Source organism: Rhamphochromis longiceps, linkage group LG6 (assembly GCF_057381845.1).
Source record: "Rhamphochromis longiceps isolate RC_006_pf linkage group LG6, R_longiceps_female_GT1.1, whole genome shotgun sequence".
NCBI classification, from domain to species: Eukaryota; Metazoa; Chordata; class Actinopteri; order Cichliformes; family Cichlidae; genus Rhamphochromis; species Rhamphochromis longiceps.
Window position 1 is genome coordinate 32,770,754 of NC_140562.1, and position 20,441 is coordinate 32,791,194.

At 40.0% G+C, this 20,441-nt stretch overlaps 1 protein-coding gene across 2 annotated transcripts in view; it reads left to right on the forward strand.

Moving 5' to 3' along the window:
* The window catches only part of prkcaa (protein kinase C, alpha, a), a 168,764-nt gene that overhangs the window by 120,878 nt on the left and 27,445 nt on the right, over window positions 1-20,441 (forward strand). For both annotated transcript variants that reach the window (XM_085410294.1, XM_085410295.1), the window contains 8 exons: window positions 827-983; window positions 1,579-1,713; window positions 2,037-2,130; window positions 7,436-7,579; window positions 7,668-7,841; window positions 9,653-9,744; window positions 10,003-10,065; window positions 10,232-10,370. In XM_085410294.1, coding sequence (XP_085266420.1) covers window positions 827-983; window positions 1,579-1,713; window positions 2,037-2,130; window positions 7,436-7,579; window positions 7,668-7,841; window positions 9,653-9,744; window positions 10,003-10,065; window positions 10,232-10,370 — 998 coding nt within the window. The remainder of the gene's footprint in view (window positions 1-826; window positions 984-1,578; window positions 1,714-2,036; window positions 2,131-7,435; window positions 7,580-7,667; window positions 7,842-9,652; window positions 9,745-10,002; window positions 10,066-10,231; window positions 10,371-20,441) is intronic.

A 20,441-nucleotide genomic window follows, 5' to 3' on the forward strand; every position in this document is an offset into this window, starting at 1 on the left:
ATGCTCAAAGCTAATGGAGTACTAATGTCTCTGGTGTGCCCTTGTTTACCGAATAGCTAAATACAGAAGGGAGAGAAGAGAACCTTCGCCCACTTAAGCATGACACAGTTCGCAAATTAGAATCACCGTTCTCATAACACTTCCTGCATTTGCTCCCATTATGGCTCGGATCCATAAATAATCCTCACAGGCTGCGCCTCGCTGGTTGATCTTGACCTGCAGGTGTTCACCTGTTGATTAAATGAGAGCAACTGTTCCTTATGCTCAGGGCTGTTTGTACTGTTGTTATCAAGTTACATATGAAAGGAAATATTAATGAATATTGGATGGATACTAGGTTGCACTTATGCTAACCTTATATAGGTTTTATTTAGATATTTTATTTGGTCTTTAAAAAAAGTGATACGCCAGTACTGTGCAGTGTTAGCACTGTTAGCCTCACATGATAAAGGTCCTGGGTTCAAATCCATCAACCAGCTGGGACCTTTCTGTACTTGCATGGGGTTAGGTTAATCGGTGATTCTAAACTGGCTGTAGGCATGACTGGCTGTCTGTGTCTTTGTGTTAACCCCACACTAGAGGGCTGTATTCCACCTAATGCCCTGTGAAAGCTGGGACAGGCTCCTGTCCCCCTGCAACCCTGAATAAGTGGAATAAGTGGTAAATGGCCTGTATTTGTATAGCGCTTTACTAGTCCCTAAGGACCCCAAAGCGCTTTACACATTCAGTCATCCACCCATTCACACATACATTCACACACTGACACATAAGACGGATGGATGGACAAATGTGTCAATCTTTTGTTTGTATCCTTCATCGTTTTCAGTGACTGAAGCCAGAAACCTCATTCCCATGGACCCCAACGGGCTGTCTGATCCATATGTGAAGCTCAAGATCGTACCAGATCCCAAAAATGAGACCAAGCAGAAGACCAAAACGATCCGCTCCAGCCTCAACCCCAAATGGAACGAGACGTTCACTTTGTGAGTACACGGGTCCATCTTCAGCCTCTGGCCCACTCTAGGCTGTAGTATGGCACAGATTATAAATTAACAGAGGATAAGGGGAAAAAAAGCTAAATGTATTTAATGTTTAAAGTACTATTAGTATAAGTAGTAGTAGTATTAAGAACGACCAGAACCTCTCGCCATAAGAACAGTTTCTTCCCCTCTGCTGTTGGACACATGAACAATAACCATATGACTGTTCCCACCACTAACACATGACCCTACGCTGTGTTCACTGCATCATTCCATGTTTGGCACTGATCACCACCTGCACTCATGTATATATCTTTCTACGTAGCACTCTTAATTCTTATTCTCATGTATATATCTCATGTATAGCTCATGCACATATCTTTCTACGTAGCACTTTTAATTCTTATCCCTACTTTTATTTTTTCATGTCTATTTAAGTGCTATTTATGACACTATGTTTGCACTGAAGCACCGCAGCAATTTCCTAATGTTGTAAACCTGCTCAACATTTGGCAATAAACCCCTTTCTGATTCTGATTCTGATTCTGACTCTGTAAGCAAATGTGTTATTTTTTATTAACCATAATGTGCTGTACAGCAAGCTGAGGAATACAGATAAAGACCGCAGACTATCAGTAGAAGTGTGGGACTGGGATCGGACCACGAGGAATGACTTCATGGGAGCCCTTTCCTTTGGCGTGTCAGAGCTCATGAAGGCTCCAGTCTGTGGATGGTAATGCTGACTTGTTGAATGCCCAGTTACTGTTGATCTGTATTTATAGTTTAGAATGACAGAGTATTGATTGATGTAACGAATGAAATAACTTTTATGTTACTCTTTGTATTTACACTGTTATTTTAAGTAAAAAAAACAACTGTAGAGTCAGAAATATCAGTAGTTTAAGCTCTCATCAGTTGCTCCTTGGTACCCAGTAAATGCTTTATATCATCCAGGTTTTAACAAACACAACATCTTCTGATGTAAACAGAATGCTTGGATAAGCTTGTCTTTGTTTCTTCCCCTCACTTCCTGTCATGTCATGTCTCTCCTCTCAGGTATAAGTTATTGTGCCAGGAGGAGGGGGAGTACTACAATGTTCCCATCTCAGAGGAGGATGATGGTAATGAGGAACTGAGGCAGAAATTTGAGGTGAGGATTGTATTAACATAATCAAAGCTGCGCGATCTTTTCTTTTGCAGTATCTTCAAACTGCATGGCACAAAGACAGAAGCATTTATTACACGCTTCAGACTGAGGTGGATCGATCTGATCCTGCCACCCTGTCCAGCAGAATTATCGAACTGTCACATGCTCTCCTGGACTGCAGATAACCGTGTGACAGCTGCAGCTTTCACAGAGCTCCTCGGCGTGCCCTCTTTGAATTCTGAGGCTTCACTTCTACTTTACATTTTTTGTGTGTTTGTGGATAATTGTTGTTATTACATTCCAGCCAGAACCAAACAGAAAGGGGGATCAGCTTTAGTGACTGTGCTCAATAGCATGTTAAAAGGATGAGGAGAATAATCAGCTCCTCCTACTTTGCAGTAATGTTTAAGCACACATTGTGTTAAAAAAAGATGTTATTTGATACAATTTCATGTTCTTCTTGTTCGAACCTGTGTGCGTCTGGCCTTCTTGGAGTGAATTATTTCACCTGGTATTCTGTGTCACAGTGTGCAATGAAAGCCCAGGTCTCTAGAAGATGTGTTTAAGGTTACTTTCCACGACCTTTCTGCGACACATGGTTGAGAATAAAGGGGGTGGATAGAATGAGAAAGAATAGAAAGTTGGGCTGGGAAAGGTCACGGCTGGGACTGACAGCCAATTTTTAGCTGACCGAAAAAAGCAAACAAACCTCATGCTCGTTAATCTGGATTCAATATGAAGCTCGATCATTGTCTGGAGTTTTATATATGTGTGCATATTTTTAAGTATATGGAAACACTTAGAAACACGTTTTCCATATTAAAGTAAGCTTTGCCATAAAAATCATTTCCTGTTCAACTTTTTGCAGCTTTACAAAATGCGTTCATTACATTAAAGGAGAAGCTGCCCTGTGTAACGACACAGTAACAGAAATACATTCTGAAATATATCCAGGCAATGAGAAAAAAGGTGATGATGATAAAAAAAAAGAGAGAAAAGAGGTGAAGAAAACAAATTTGGCCTGAAGTCAGAGGGTGACAGTGCAGTTGTGTTGCGTTTGTCTCGATAACAGGAACAAAGACCAGTAGCGAGCATGTTCCTCACAGTGCGTGACACGAAAATGTGGTGATTTTTCTCTCACACACAGAAGCTACAGTAGTGTACTGTGCAAATGTGCAGTGCATAAACGGAACAGGTATTTTCAACATTGTTCTAGTTTTTCACATCGTTTAAATTGCCTTTAAGAGAAGCCCAGTGCAGTCATCATATCTCTCTCATGGAGCTCCGAAGTAATTGTCTGGCATCTGTAGATGTAATGTTTCATCCACTTGACTTTAATGAATGTTTTTTTTTAGTTTTTTTATGGCCTGAGAACTCCTCTCCCTTCTCTCCCCTCTTCATAAACCCCTCTGTGGTTCTCTCCCTTTTTTCCCTTAGCTTCCTGCTCCCTCCTGTGTGCTTGGTGAGACTTACACTGTACAAATGCTTCTTCACCCTATGTCACAGTGTCATATTTAATGCAAGAGTTTCTCTCTTCCTTTCTCCACGTCTTGCCCCTGCTCTCAGGACTGCCAAATTAATTTTAATCTAAAGGTAGCCCTCTCCGCTCCTCGACCCTTCTCTCCTCTCCTTCTCCTCTTTTGTCTCGTCTTGCTGTGGTGACATGTTCCTCCACTTCTCCTCGTCTCTGATCATTTGTATGTGGTGCCGCGCTACTACAAATTGATCCAGTTTACTAACAATTTGTACATTTTGGCTTGGATAAAAAAAAAAATTCAAATCAAAAAATGATAATTTTATAAATGAATGAAATAAGCCCGATGGATATTTAGTAACTCCCCATTTTTGTGAAAGTACAGCTCTTCCTCGTTTTCACGGCTCGCATTTTCTCAGAGTTTGACAAAGGATTGTTAGTAAATCCTGATTTACTGCTTACAGTTCATAGCTATACATGTGTCTGCATGTGCGTCTTTGTGTTGTGCGCCCGTCTTGTCTGTGTACGCTTCATGTTGTGTGCTTATGTCGATGTCAACTGAAGTATAACCCGTAGCTAGTTTCTTTTCTCATCTCACAGCTGAACATTTGTCTGTAAGCGTCTGCTTCTTGAACCTGCAAACATCTCAGTGTAAACCTAGATAAACTTCAGTCTAAGGCATAACTACATGGATGGAAATATTGCATATTTGATATACTGTATGAATAGAGAAATAAACCAGATGCAAACACTAGATGTCAGCATTGACCTGAGTACATGGCGGGTAATTGTTCCTGCTCTTTTATGTGTGTCTGTGTGTGTGTATAAGCACTTATCCCTCTCACCTTAACGTTTTTTTAGTCTCCATGGTTAAATCAAAAGTTGTTTTTAAAACATAATTCATGAAGTCACCTCTGGGGGTGACTGCTTTATCAGAAATATAATAGAGATCAGGTAATTATTTTGACTGTTCTCGCTGGTTTCTTTCTGTGAAGCTGCAATTTTGAACTTGTACATGTCTGTAAACTCTAACTGGAGCCCCGTGGACTAAGTTTGCTGATCGAAAGGCTCGACCACACGATTTAGTGTCATATTATGAATGCTGTATCTTCATTCATATTCTCTGTGTTTGTCTGCGTGTACGAGCCTCACTATTGGCCCTCAACTACCTGTTCATACAAGTCAGCTGTTGTGGTGTGCGCCTGTACACAAGTGTACTAAGTGAGTTAGACCTTTTGGCTCCCTTTTCCCTGTGGTTTCAGGACCAAGCAGTTGTGGAAGACTCTGATCAGGTGCGTCTAAAAGGAAGGAAGGAAGTAAGGCTGCTGCTTGCTTGGCCCGGCCAGGCTTGTTTCTGTGGCTAAAGCTTACAGGTGTGCTGTGATCTGGTGCGGTCTGCTCAGCTTTCTTACTGCTCTCCTAGTTTAAGAGCAGGCAACGGTAGCTTTCATTAACCAAACTGCAGCTGCTCAGCACTGCTAGAAAGTATTTTAATATTCAGTGTATTTTACTTGAATGTTATAGAGATAAATGGGTGAATTTATCAGGTATCTATGGTGTGGGATAACACTAAGTTCTTCCTGTTTTCCTGTTTTTTAAGAGGAACAATATTGTAATGGCCTGGAAACCTTTCAGCCCCACACAAGTTGGTCTTCCTGTTTCATGTATATAGTATATTCTTATGCTTCACTGGGAAAAATAAAAGAAGATTTATCTCCTGTAGCAGAAGAAAACAAACTTCTTTGTGCAGCATGAAGATTTAGGTAATAACTAGGATGTTGGGGAGAGCATGATTTTTGCCTTGGCTAAGAGTGAATATGAAGCCGGTGTGAGGTGTGTTTTGTGTAGATCTGCTTAGAGAAAGATATGAAGCGGGACGCTTCGTCAGATTGTTTTTAGTGTTCAGACTGCCACAGTAGTGTATTTTTCAGCATAGTGCACTGTAGTGTCTTGAAGCATTTGCACTGCTGAAAGATTGAGCATGACTTGGGATGAAGAGGTGCAAAGACGAGAATGTTTTTGTATTTTTACAGGTCAGAATTAGAGATATATTTTACACTGGACATGCATGTGAATGTTGAAGCCACGTGGTGGCATCCTTTCCTTCGGTGCAACAGCAGCCACGTAGAAATCGAGCGTTTTAAGGTCTGATTTCAATGTAGAGATTTTAAATGCTGTTTTTTTAGGTTTTACTTTGATCACTGATCTTAATGATTTAATACTTAAAATAAAATTTCTATGCCTAGCTTTGTGGATGCTATGTCTGGTTAAAATATGTTACAGTACTGTGTGAAAAGCTCAAGTCAATCTTCATTTCTATATATTTTGCAAGAAACATGGGAAATAGATGCAGGGATTTATTGAAACATGGATAATACATGAATATAAAAAGCAACACAGAGTCAGTTTTTGCTGTGACTGCCTTTATGCTTCAACACAGCCTGAACACTCTTGTGCAAACTTTGTTTATGTAATTTCTATAAGTCGTCTTCAGGAATAGTTCTCCAGGCTTCTCGACGGACATTCAAAGCCCTTCTTTGGATGTTGGATGTTCTTTTGTTTTGCTATCTGTCAAGATGATCCCACACTGCTGCAGTAGTGCTGAGCTACTGGGCTCTGGGGAGACTAATCCATAACTAATAGTATACCATTATTGTATGCATTTCTATCCAGGTTTGTCTTTTACTGCTTTGGCAGTGTGTTTAGGATCATTGCTTTATTAAAAAATGAAGCTGTTGCCAGATGGTGAGTCAAACAGATGGTGAGTCAAACTCTAACAGTACTTTCTGCATTGGTAATTCCATCAGTTTTAACAAGACCGTCCTCCAACCATCTTCCTATTTCCCAACCTTAAGATTGACTTCTCTTCCAAAGAACTTTAAAAACTTTGAAAGACCCTCAGAAAGCCTGAAGAACTATTGCCCAAGACCATAAAAAATCACAAGAAAATTAAGGCTCCTCTGAAGCAAAAGGAAAAAGAACATGAGGGATAACTTGAGACTTTTACACACTACTGTAAATGAAACAATAGAAAATGATCATTGTTGATAACAGCAGTGTCATGCATTAGCTTTGCTATTGAATTTAATCAATGATGTTTATGATTAACTGATTCTCACAGCAAAAGCAGATGTGACAAACAATGCTTGCATGATTTTTTTTGGGTTTTTTTGTTTTTTTTCCAAATCCAACATTTCAGCTTTCTCGCTTTATGCTGACAACAACCACCAGCACTGTTTTACTTTGTTTAAATGATAGCAATTTGTTAATATAGCTAGAGTAATTTATTGGACAGTAATTGGACAAGAAGACAACTGCAAATCTCAATCGGGTTTATCGAGTCATTTTGTATTATAGGAGCTCCAAAAAGGCACATCAGTTTTGCTTGATCTCATTAATCTTGAATTGTGCCTGTCAGTCAGTGTATTCTGGCAGATAGTGAGCTAATGGCAAGTATAAGTTATACAGCAGGTAAACAGAAAAATCAATTAAGGATATTTTGTGTTATTTTAGTAAATGAATTGACACATATTGAATATTCATCAGTATGAAAATGGTTTTAGTGGTTGTAGACATAAATTTAAAAAATTGGCAAAAACGTGTGAATATGTTGTCTTCTCTGTGAGAAAAATCCACGATAAAGAAGCTTGAATATGTTCTGCCATTTTTTTATTTGCTTAAAAACAAGTTTTATGCATTTTATCAAGGTTAACATTTTAGGTATCCACGATCATTGTCTTTTCTGAATTGCACATTGCAGCCGCTTTAGGTTATATGCTTTTCTTATAACCATTTAACCTTCAGACACTTTATTTTTTTCTACTCCGAGTGTAGAAAGCCAAACTTGGTCCCACTAAGAAGGTGATCACTGAGACTGATGACAGCCACTCCAGCCAGCTCCCATCAAACAGCCTGAACCAGGTCAAACTCATCGACTTCAATTTCCTAGCTGTGTTGGGGAAGGGAAGCTTTGGCAAGGTGCGCGATATCCAAAGTTGGAAGAACAAAGTGCATTGTACTCTACATGGAAATGATTTTTACTTGGCCACCTTCTGTCTCTGCAAAGGTGATGCTAGCAGAGATGAAGACCACTGAGGAGCTGTATGCTATAAAGATTCTGAAGAAGGATGTGGTAATCCAGGATGATGATGTTGAATGTACCATGGTGGAGAAGAGAGTCCTGGCCCAGCAGGACAAACCGCCCTTCCTCACATACCTCCACTCGTGCTTCCAGACAGTGGTAGGTAAAAGGCTTCTGGATGTACCAGGATAACTCACTCGAGGTCAAGTCAGGTCAAATTAATTCAGCAAGCGGCTTTTAGCTAAACAGCTTAGTCATAAAGTGCTGGAGAAGGCAGCAAAGGACGTTTATGACAAGTCCAATTAAAAAAAAAAAGTGAAAGGGGAACAAAGTAACCCCAATTAAAGGGTGAGCTCTCTCTCTGTTTAAATAAGCAAAAGGCTTTGTTACAAAGGGTACCAAAGTTATCTTTGATACCCTTAATATCTCTTTTTTGTACTCAGTAAATGTAATGATCTAAAGAAATTGTAAAATGTTTTCAGTAAGTAGTGTTGTGAACTTGCATAAACTCTGCAAATCTATTATAGTCCATATGCAAAAGAAGTCGATGGCTTCCTTAATCTGAATGTCTCTTTGTTAAATCTGTAAATTGCAAATGAACGTCTACCAGCATCCAGACTCTGAGAGAGGCCGGGCTAAACTATAGCAGCTGATTAGAGCTGAACTGGCAGGCAAGGCAGAGGAAATAGGAAGAGACACAGCTTGGCATCACTCATAGCATATTCATGAATACACATACTCGCACACCCATTCGCGTACAGAGAATAACAAAAACACACTTACTCCTACACTTTTGTGACCTCTTTGTCTAGTTTCACATTTGCTGTGCAGACCTTTTCCTGCGATGCCCGTACTCGAACATTTTCTTTATGTGAATGTTTTAAATTTGGGAAATAGTCCAAATGTTTTAAATATGTCCATTTTCTTGAAACTGATCAGTGTTTGAGTTGTTTTTTAAACAGAAAATCTTTACACTTAGATAATGTTTCATTTGATTTGACTGTTTCCCTAAAATACATTCAGGTTAATAAAAATAAAAATAGTGACACCAATCGTGAAATGGCCCGATTGAGTTTTCTGTGATCCTCAAGATATTTCTGTTAAAGAAAATCATACCTGCATCACAAAAAAGGACTACTTCTTATTCTAATTGTTATTGCTATTACGTTATTTATTTTACACATTAAATAACCAGAGATAAAATAAATGATAAAAACAGATTTACTTCATTTTTTGCCCAGTTTCATAAATCTGCACAGCAGCTGTCTTTTTAAAACATAATTAGCTTAAATGCATGAGTTCCACACAGTGTTCTGCTAAGACAACACGCTCTCAACATCGGATCCACTGAAGTCAAACCCTTTACTGAGTGAAAACAAGGAGGCTTTTTTATATCAGAGGCGCAGAGAGGTCGAGAAGCTATAATGTGCATTTTGCTGAAGGCGCTGTCATTGCAGTACAGTGAGGGTCACAGCACACACAGTCCAGGGTAAAGCCCGCTTTGCCAAGAGTGGTGACATTTGGTGTCAGCCCTGGTGGAAGGTTCAGCTGCGCTGTCTCCATGGGTCTGTTGTTATTGTTTTGTTTGTAAGAGACCATCAAACACATGTGGACTGGGGTCAGGCCAAACTTGTCACGGGCAGTAAGGGACCAGCAGTAGAACACAAAGAGAATATTTCCTGACAGATGTCTGTGTTGAGTGTTTTCATTTTCCATGAAGCGCTTTGCTGTGGGCTATTTGGGTCACCTTGTCATGGAAAGAGTAGCAGGAAAGATGGAACAACTTAGACAGCGGGGGTAGGCAAGACGTCAAGACTGTATTTCTCTGATTTGAGGTTTTACCACGAATAGAAATGTAAACATATTTTGAAATTCGACAGTTTTTTACGTAGAACCTATTATTATTTTTTCTTGATTTCTCACACACTCATAACTCTTCTTTCACCTTTTTCCTCTCTGCATGACCACAGGACCGCCTGTACTTTGTCATGGAGTATGTGAATGGTGGAGACCTTATGTACCATATCCAGCAAGTGGGCAAGTTCAAGGAACCTCAGGCAGTGTAAGACATATCAGTTTATCTGTGTGTTTCTATGATTCGGCTGTAAAATGAATCTGTGGTTACAGTCAAAATTATATTTGAGAATTTACATTAAGCCTTTAGGTTTTATCCCCTTTTGTATTATGATCACATTAGTGTCTAATAACAGTAAAGCATAAGCTGCAACAATAATACAGACATGCTGTATTGGAACTGTTTGTTCTGAGGTTGAAGGCTCGGTTTTAAGCAGTTGTAAATATGTGAATGTTGTCATTGCAGGTTCTATGCAGCAGAGATCGCTGTTGGTCTCTTCTTCCTGCACTGTAAAGGAATCATTTACAGGTGAGTATTAAAAGGTTTACACGGTATACATACCTAGGTTGCTTTTAAGCTAGGAACATCCTTTGTGATGTAGTAAATGTCTTTTATAACCCTATCATAAAAGACAACCACTAATGGAAGAGTCAGCATCTGAAGGTATGTTTTGAATTCCCGCCTGCTTCCTCAGGGATCTGAAGTTGGACAACGTGATGCTGGACTCTGAGGGACACATTAAGATTGCTGACTTTGGCATGTGTAAAGAGAACATGACAGAAGGAGTCAGCACGAGGACCTTCTGTGGCACTCCAGACTACATAGCTCCAGAAGTGAGTACAGCCGCAGATGTAAAGCGTATACTTGTGTGCGCGTGTGCTTTTTCTGTTGCATGAATTCATTTCTGTCACTGTCTGGTCTGAGCCTGTGTCACCCTTGTGCTCCAGATTAAGGTCACTGCCTCAGGACAAGATAGGCCCGCACACAAACGCACACAAACGCATATACACGAGCTCTCTCTGATGACGTAAGTGTCCCAGTCAGACCGACACCCAGCGTGTCCGCTGGCGAGTCCAAACTGAACCCGAAACATACAGGCAGGGGGTTTTCTTGTGAGCAAGCATTTCTTGGATTTCTTTTAATTGAAAGCCACATTTATTTAACGTGACAGTTTGACCTTACCATTTGTCATCACAGTTGTGGTCGTCATACCAGGATACCTCAATATTTTAATTCTCTTTGATTTGTAAGGCGCATTGGTTACATTTATATTTACAAATTTCACATTTAATGTCTTCTTCTAAGATTGGGTGATATGTTAAATCACCTACAGATAACTTCTGATTACTGATAAAACGTGTGTGTGTGTGTGTGTGTGTGTGTGTGTGTGTGTGTGTGTGTGTGTGTGCACTGCTCCTTTGTGTACTCCTTAGTCTAGATATAAACCTGCTTATATTTGTCTCAAACTGAATAAAACTGGAAGCTGAAATAAACAAATTGTTTGGGATAAAATATGCTATGAAATGAACAGTAAGCAAAGCCTGTAAGGTGTGAGTGTTTCCATGAAAAACTAGAAGCCCGTTTCTTGAATACCTTGTTACCTTAAAAAATAGTCAGACACAGGAATGAAAACTTCCACACTGGTACCTCAAGAACACAGAATTGGGAAGAAATGGCATTGTCTAAATACACAAAAAGGAAAAAGACACTATGTGGCAGCAGGTTCTGTGGTTAACAAGTCAAACTCTCAATAAAACATACCAGTAGACTCTATGAGCCCATATATGCATCCAGTTACCCAGCAGCGCACTCACACACACTGCTAATGTTGTTAGATTTTAAGTGTTTCCTTTTCTGTTGTTTCTGACAGCTCTTTGACTTTGCAGCTCATCAGCTGTTTAGCAGTTAGACTGGATCCTACCTTAGGATTGGTTGTTGGGCCTACTTGCTGCTTCTTTTCAGGTCTTAATTATTGGCTCCAACCAAACTTAAAAAGGAAATGACTTCTCCTTCTTGGAAAACTATACAGGCTGGTTTCTGTACAAGATGGCTCAGACACGCTACTGGGAAAGTTTTTGGTTTTCATTTACTTTGGTTTGATAGCATTGAAGTTCAAGCTACATTCAGTCTTTACCCACTGAAAGCCTGCTAGTAATCTTTGAAGTTCTTTTATGAACTTAGCAGTTTCTGTTATATTTCAGGCCCACTTATAGAACAAAATGACTGGGTGTGCATCAGAAGTTAGTGAGGGTGGTCTCTGCCTGTGCAGTTATCCTTGAAAGCATTCTAAGAATGGTCAAACCACATGTTTACTTATTTTAGATCATCTTTAAGGGTACTGGGGAGGTCGACAAATGTTTATGGGGGAAAGAGTTAAGCCAGGTGTGGTGAATAGGCTAACACCTATTTTCCTTTTGCTCACTTTGGGATGACTCAAATTTTGATTCATAAATGAAATTAGAAGAAATTGTTAATGTGCTTCTCCCTCTTTTATGGGTAGGGTTAGAACGAGACATGCATAACAGGTTGAGGCTCATCCATTGCTAAATCTGAAATATCCTTTAATGATTAAGGCTGTAAAATAGATGATTTTTTTTGAGTGAAATGTGCTGGAGAGGTTAGTTCTGTGTGAAACTGCCATGCAGTTGTGTATACAAAAAGATCCAGCTCTGGGGATGGTTGTAGCTGATTAGCTACATCTTTTGTTTTTTGGTTGGAAAGTATTTGTGCCCCCCAGATAGGTAGGAGCAGCATTTATGTCTTCCCTACATCTTTCCCTTGTAGCATGAAGGAACGTCCTGCTCATAACCAGCTGATTTTACTGTTATTTGTGTGTTTGATCCAATTTAGGATTATTAAGTTCTACTATTATCACTTAAAAGATGTGTTACTCATTTAAATACTATTTTATTCTTAAAACAGGTGAAACAAACAGAAAAAATGCAGCATATATCCAGTGTACATAATATATGCTGCAAAATTGAAAAAGTCTTATTATTAACAAAGATATAAAAAAAAAAGACAGCAAACGGGTGCATTAGTCATTCATTAATTAATGCTGAATTTAATCATTCTTAAATATGTATTTACATTTTTTTGTTAATAATTGCTGTTATTGTATTTTTTAACACATTGCATTCAAAGCAAATGCAAGTAAGCCCTTTTTAGCATAAAAAGAATAATTCCTCTGATTCATTTAATGCAACCAGTGCAAATTGTAGAAGTTCATACGCACTAAGTTTTTCCAATTCTCTGACCATTATCAGTTAGCTGGCTTCTATTTAATGATGGGCTGGATTATCGATTCTCTCTAAAGAGCCTCTCTGATAGACTGAGAGGTTAATTCCACCCACGATGCCAGGCTGAACACGCTGTGATCGCTCGAGTCAGACTGACACTAATGCACCAGCCAGGGATGACGCAGTATGGGGCCGGAGTAGCTACTGTTTCCATAGCACCGCATGCAGTACACATATTTTCAAACACTTTTTATTTTTTTGATTACACTCACATGACTATCACACAGTCATGTTGATGACAGTCACACATGATGTGTTCACAGGTTAAATAGGGCATCAACACATAGTTATGCATCTGTATGCATATATTGTTTTTATTAAGCTTAAGAAACCCAACCATTTGAGTCTTAATAGTCTTAACAGTTAAACATTTGCACTGTGTATCCACCCACTCCAAAGCACTGTAGCTAGCTGGAGAGTGACCTTAAAGAGACTTAGATTCACAGTGGTGACATTTACAAGGTAAAGTGAGACGAGGTGTTCCTTAAAGTGTTTCTGATAGAAGAATCCACTACAAATAAATACACTGGCCTTTTCTGTGTTCCTGCATTCCTACAGAATCTGCTTTTGCCGGACCTGAAGTAACACCCACGGGGCATTCTGTTCATTTGTTGTCCCCCAAAAGCTGTTCAAAGATTTGTCTAATGAGTTTTGTAGTGATTTGTGATGTCAGGCTTTTCAGCGGGTGTGGTGCGACTGATCTGTTTGGAACGAAGTCAAATTCAGTGAAGTCTTTTATTCTGAAAAAGGAAAAAAACAATGTACACACAATAGAGAAGAGAAAGAGAGGGTGTTAAATGTGGACATGACACTGGTTGAGAAAACACCTGTTGGTCATTTCAGATGAAGGACACCGAGACAATTAGAGCGTTCATCAAGTTTTATCACATTTTATTACCATTTTACAGAAAATAATTGAGCTGACAGGGATGGCATTAATGGAAGCAGCTCTAACTGAAGAAGGAATGGACTGCAATGCAGCCTGGTGCATCTGGATTTAGGTGTGGAAACTCCTTGTTGTATTCGATGTTATCCCAGCTTGGCCACTGGTTGCCATTATACCGATATGTTAAATAGTGACGTAGGTGAGTAATGGAACAAAAAGTCAGGGCTCCGTTTCAGCGTCAGTGTTTTCTGAGAGGATGTGACTGAAGAATTTCTTTTGGTGCAGCCTTGACAAAGAAATAGCTGAAGGGGAAGGAAAAACAGAAAAAGTATAATATGGGATTTATAAAGTTCATTATATGTTTATTAATGATATGGAAGCCTCTCTTGTGTGACACATTTTATATTCTTGACAGAGGATTCCCAAAGGGGAGTCCCTCATAGTGGTTATGTCAGCTATCCATACAGCATTACATATTGTGATTGTATAACTTTGTTGCTGTGTTAGTGCAGTTTTGTATATGCTTGAGACAACTGTGAGATGAGAAGTGTTTTCACACTTTCTCACACACAGGAGCTCAAATACAACCCACCAGTCTGGAAGTTTATTTCTTTGTGGAAGTGGGTCCCTGGTTAACAGTACACAGGTGACAGGATGCCTTACTTTTACTGCTATCCTGCAGCTTGCCCAGACACACACACACACACACACGCTCATATGTTCAGGAACACATTTATTGCTGGCTCTGTTTACTCTGACCTATATAGGCAGTCATCGGTCGCTCCCGTCTGGCAGGAATGCTCACACTGATGTGACTTTACACCTCAGTGACTTTGACACGGAGAAGAAGAGATAGCAAGGAAGAGAGGCGAAGGATCAGACAGACAAAACAAACTGTAACTTGACATAAAAGGAAAGAATCAAAAAAACATTGACTTCACAATGGGTCCATTTCAGGAGAGTATTTGAGGCTACGGAGTTGCCTGACACAGGCTGTTTTCCTGTGTGCTGTAGTCGTCTCCCAGTGCGGTGTGGCATCAGGAGGAAAAGGGTGTCTACTTTTCTGCTGACGCGTCTCTGGAGTGCAAAGCAGTTGGTGTCAGAATGTTTTATCATACATTGAATCATTAAAGAAGACCCAGTTTTCAGTCTCTGAGGTGATATTCTGTTGTAATGTGTCAGTATGTGACATTTCAACAAAGGCAGGGAGAATTTAATGTAAGATACATTATTCATTTACTATAAACCATACATATGAACAACACTTAGATTTTCCATATTTTCATGAGGTAAATACATTTATTTACAAAAAAAATCTTTGTCAGATCGTAACAGGCGCATATAGTTAAGTTCTGTGTATAAAAATAGCTGTAATTCAGTTAATGCAGTTCTTTGTTAAACCCCTTGAATCAAAGTTGGAAAAACTGCACATCACTTACAACTTGTTTGATTTAAAATCCAGTCTAGGGGGTTCACAGAGGAAAAGTTTGTTGTTTAGATATTTTTGTGGCTGTTCTTCAAAAAGTTGGAGGATTGAAATAGCAACCCTGACTCATGATAGAGGTGTCATCCGGCCACATGCTTTGGCATCTCTAATTCCAATTTAAACCCTCGGCCAATTACCGAACACCCCAAACTAGTGTTTTTCAGAAAAAGAGCTATTAGTAGTTTCACACAATCATTTCATCCATGGTTGGAAAAGTGAGTGAGACGTGAGAAAAAAGTCAGGGGGGGAAGAAGAAGGTGAAAAAGAGAAACCGAGAAAGATGCAGCAGATGAGACAAACGCAGCGAGCATGAATATGTGAGGATGCTGCAGACAAGGTGGCAGCCTGAAAACGTCCAGACAGCAGTTTAGGTCTGTCGATTTATTTATTTAACTGCAATAAAAATGTTATAAGAATTCTATATTAGCTTTTAGGTTTAGCATTAGGAGTAAAACAGTTTCTCGTGCAGCTGTTTTCTACATTATAAGATAAGATAAGATAAGATAACTCTTTATTGTCATTGCACAGTCATACATAGTACAGTAGTACAATGAAATTGGAAAAACTGTCCTACGTCGGCACTACATATAACACAACACGACACGATATGACACATCACAACGTAACAAACAACACAACACAGTATATTAACTTAGTATAAAAAAGAAGAATAAGTGTATGTGTATTGCACACTGTTATTATTGCACATTAATTATTATTGCACCTTGTTATAAATATAAATATTATTGTTATTGTTTTAAACATTGTTACCTCCCCCTAAAAAGTCCAGGGAGGTATCCAGTCAGGTCAGCTATTTACATTGATCAGGGCTATTGCCCTGTTGTAAAAGCTGTCCTTGAGTCTATTTGTTCGGGACCTCAGCAGCCTGAACCTCCTGCCAGACGGCAGCAGCTTAAACACCCGGTGTCCTGGGTGTGTGCAGTCCCGTAGGATGCTGCGTGCCCTCTTGAGACAGCGAGTGCTGTACAGGTCCTTCAGGGAGGGAAGAGGATGTCCAATGATTTTTTGGGCCATGTTGATGACCCTCTGGAGTGCCTTTCTGTGTGCTGTGGTGCAGCTGGAGAACCACACACCGATGCAATATGTCAGCACACTTTCAATGGAGCAGCGGTAGAAGACGGTCAGCAGCTCCTTCTTCAGGTCCATTTTTCTGAGGATTCTCAGAAAGTGGAGACGCTGTTGGGCCTTCTTTAAGACCGCAGAGGTGTTAGAGCTCCATTGGAGGTCTGTGTCTATGTGCACACCCAGAAACTTGAAACTGGAGACCCTTTCCACGCACTCCCCGTTGATGCTGACAGGCTGCAGCTCGGACTTCCTCCTTCTGAAGTCAACTACCAGTTCTTTTGTTTTGGTGGTATTGAGGTCCAGGTTGTTGTCTGCACACCAATCTGACAGCCTCTGAACTTCAGCTCTGTATGCAGTCTCATCTCCCCCTGAGATGAGCCCCACCACAGTGGTATCATCTGCAATATACTCCATATACACTACATTACATTGCAATTTTTCAATAGGGTTGCTCTTAATTACATCATAATCTCACAATTTATTCATATCCTCCTGGCAACAGAGTTAAAACAGGTGAAAGAAGCCAGACACTTTATTAGGTATACGTTGTTTTTGCTGTTTTGACTCCTTTTTTCCTTCAGAAACGCCTTTGTGAGACATTACTCTGACATTTTGGTTCATGGAGACGTGACAGCATCACACAGTTGCTGCAGATTTATTGGCTGCACATCCATGATGTGAATTTCTCATATCACCACATCTCAGAGGTGCTCTGTTGGAATGAGGGTTGGTGACTGTACAGTGTCAAACCAGTTTGAGATGATTTGAACTTTGTGACATTGTGCATCACTCTGCTGTAAGCAGCCATCAGAAAATGATTACACTGTGGTCTTAAAGAGATGGACATGGTCAACAACGATACTCAGGTAGGCTGTGGCGTTGAAACAATGCTAAATTATCGGGATCAGGATTTGTTATAGGGATACCAAAGAATTCACATATTCAAGGTTTTCATATAACTGCATTTTCTCACATGCCTCTACAGTCATAGAGCATTTCAATACTGAATTTAGCTCACAATTCATTGTGATCACGTGAAAGGTGCTGTTTATATTGCACCGTAGGATGCTCATGTAAACCCCAGGGCTGCTCATTAATATCCTCAGTGAATGAAACCATCCACAGCACAGGCACATACAGTACCAAGAAATGCTTTCAAAAACAGACCACTAAAGCAAGGTCTGATGTGCGCTGATCTGCTCCACAGCACACACATCCCTCAGAGGGATACAGCAGCAGCGGCACAGCAAATATTCATGTAGCACGCTGTAAGAGTGTTGGTCGTGAGGGTGGTACTGTGCATTGTACTGCACGTCTGTGCATGAAGAGCAAGGGTTATAGGGGCATAGGTTGGTACTTGTGTGCATTTGCACACAAGTACCAACTTGTGTGCAAAGTTGTGTGCAAAGTTGTGTGTCTGTGGTGAGCAGAGTAGCCTTGAATAGCTAGCAGTCTGATCCAGAACTGTCATGTAGCATTAGGACTAATGGGAGAGCGATGTCTGCAGCAATGCCCGTGCACAAGCGCACATACACATGCAAAATATACTCAGAAACACAGGCTCTTCAGGTCACGAGCAGAGGTGCATAAATGAATACACACATGCTGACAAATTATAAAATCTAAACACTTAACGTGTTTAAGCGTCTAAAAGAAAGAACAAAATATTTTTTCTCCTGCCCTCTTTCACTCATGATCAGGGAATCAGCTCTCCCAGCTGTACAACAAGCAAAATATAAAGCAGGAAGAGAGCACAGACTCTCCATCACTGGCTGCCTGGCAGAATGAGTGAAAACTTAATGCAGGTATCAGGGTTTTTTTTCCAAACACTAAGGTAGACGAGCATACAGATTTGGTGGAAATCTGAAGATCTAAACTTACCGCGGTGGTTTGGAGTCACGGTGGTTACCAAGGTCACGGTGCCTGAAACTGTGTTTGTCCGCCGGTGTTGTTGCAGACGGGCGATGGGTGGCAAGGGCAGAAAGTCACAGCAGCACCACATTAGTGCAGCTCTCTGCAGATGGCCTGAAACTGATCTGTACAGTCTGTTACTGATTTTTTATTTTCCTTGTTTTCTCTTTCTGCTTGTCTTAATCTCGCCGAATCTCAACTTTCTCCCTGACTCCTCTGCCATCTTGCGCCTTTTACCATCTCTTTCTCCAACTTCAACATCGTAATGATTGCTAATAAAATAAATCATGTTTTATAGTATTTTAATCACATGAGACACAGCAACAATTTTCCCCTTTTTAGACTATGGGTATCTACATATTTGATTTCATAACTAATGAGCACAAAACATCCTGTATCTAATTGTACGTATGCCATCTGGAGCTCTTTTTTTAATCGATCCCTCCCCTTTTTCTCGCTCCCTCTTTCTGTCTCTCTTCCTCTCTGTTTTCATTCCAATGATACAAGCCGACATGAGGCTGCAGATCTCCTTGCTACATTGACCTGATGTGTCTTCATTCTTTCCACGCTTAAACCGCTTATTGCACACAACAAGGGAGTCTGGGAGGTCAAATCTCAGTGACACAGTGGAACAAATGTGCCTCGTCACAATAGGTCCTTCGGTGATTTGTTGGCTGGCATTAACCTAATTTACTATTTTAGCTAAAACTGCTCCCTTTTAGTAAATGGGTAGAATTTTATAATTAAGATTTGATGAGAAAACAAAAATGAGTTTTGGGGGTTTTTTTGGTAAATGTTCATAGAGCTTCTGTTTACAAGGATAAGGAATGATTCCTTTTTCATGCATATTGAATGACTTCAGCAGTGGAAGTGCAAACCTTAAATGAAACAGAGTGAATTTGTTGGCAGTTGTTGGGTTAGAACGAAGGTCGGGATGTTTCCTGCAGGGAGAAGGATTCGAACAGACAGGCTCAGGGATTTTACCAAGAGGTTTCCTCTTACTGTGGAGTCTTTGACCCTTGAGCTCATTAAAACACTGAAGCATGATCAGGGAAATGGTCGTTTCCCTACTGCACCTTCCTGCCCTCTCACCATAGCACAAAAGAAAGCCAAGGATTAAAGCTTATCACTTTTCACCTTCTCATAGCACCGTGCTTCATGCCTCCTTAAACATGCACATATTCATCATTTAAACATTATTCAGTTTGACATTGATTTTTGGGAGCGAGCAAACATTTCGAAACTATTTGATTGGAGGCATCCGTTCATTTAAAAACACAGTGCAGTATTTTTGGTTTTTTGCCATATTTGAGTGGTTATCAGCAAGTGTAGACGACATAGAACAAGATGGTGAAATGGTAATATGGTGAAATTAGTCAACCCACCTACTTTGGGAATTAGCACCTTAGCAGTGACAAAGAAAGAGTGAGAAATGGCTCAGAAAGGTCAACAGTATGCATATTTTCTCAGATTCATCGAACACTTGAAATGGAAGAGGAGAGAAAACAAGAGGCCAAGTAGTATGTAGGCGGCATTGAGCCCTTATATAAAAACAACTGTGTTACATTAGCTAGTCATAACTATCACCATGGTTGGTGATGACCTTCTTAGGTATAGCGAGAATCTGTTAAACAGCTGAAAGTGCAACGTTGACAAAAGAAAAACAAGATGTTAATGAAAGTAAAGAAAGTAGAGCTGCAACAGTAAATATATAACAACATAAACTTCATCCTTCCTGGCTACCTTAAGTCGTTGTCTCTCCTCCTCTCACCTTTTGTAGAAACTGAGTCAGGACAGCACCGCTGACCGTGTTGTACTTCAGTCTGGATAGAGTTGTTTCTCAACCCATATTCACCACTGGTCCATCATTTCATGTTATTTCTGACCTAATCAATGGCATTGATCTCTGATGTATGCTGTGAGGGAGTCCTGCTGACTTTCCAGAACACTGCAATGCCATTAAATATACATTACTGCATAAAAATCCTATGTTCACTAAAGTGTTCCTGAGAGAATTTTAATCAAATAAGTTATGGATAGATTTAAAAAACGAAAGGATACATAATTGCGAATCCCACATATTCACTTACTCGATCAATGACAGTTCATTTAATCTGCTTCACACTTTGGACACAAGAAAGGACAAGTGACTCCATACAGCTCCTGGAAATAATAGGAAAGGACCTTATTTGCACGTTGTCCAGCCCACTGATTAAGAGTTACTACAGTACCACAC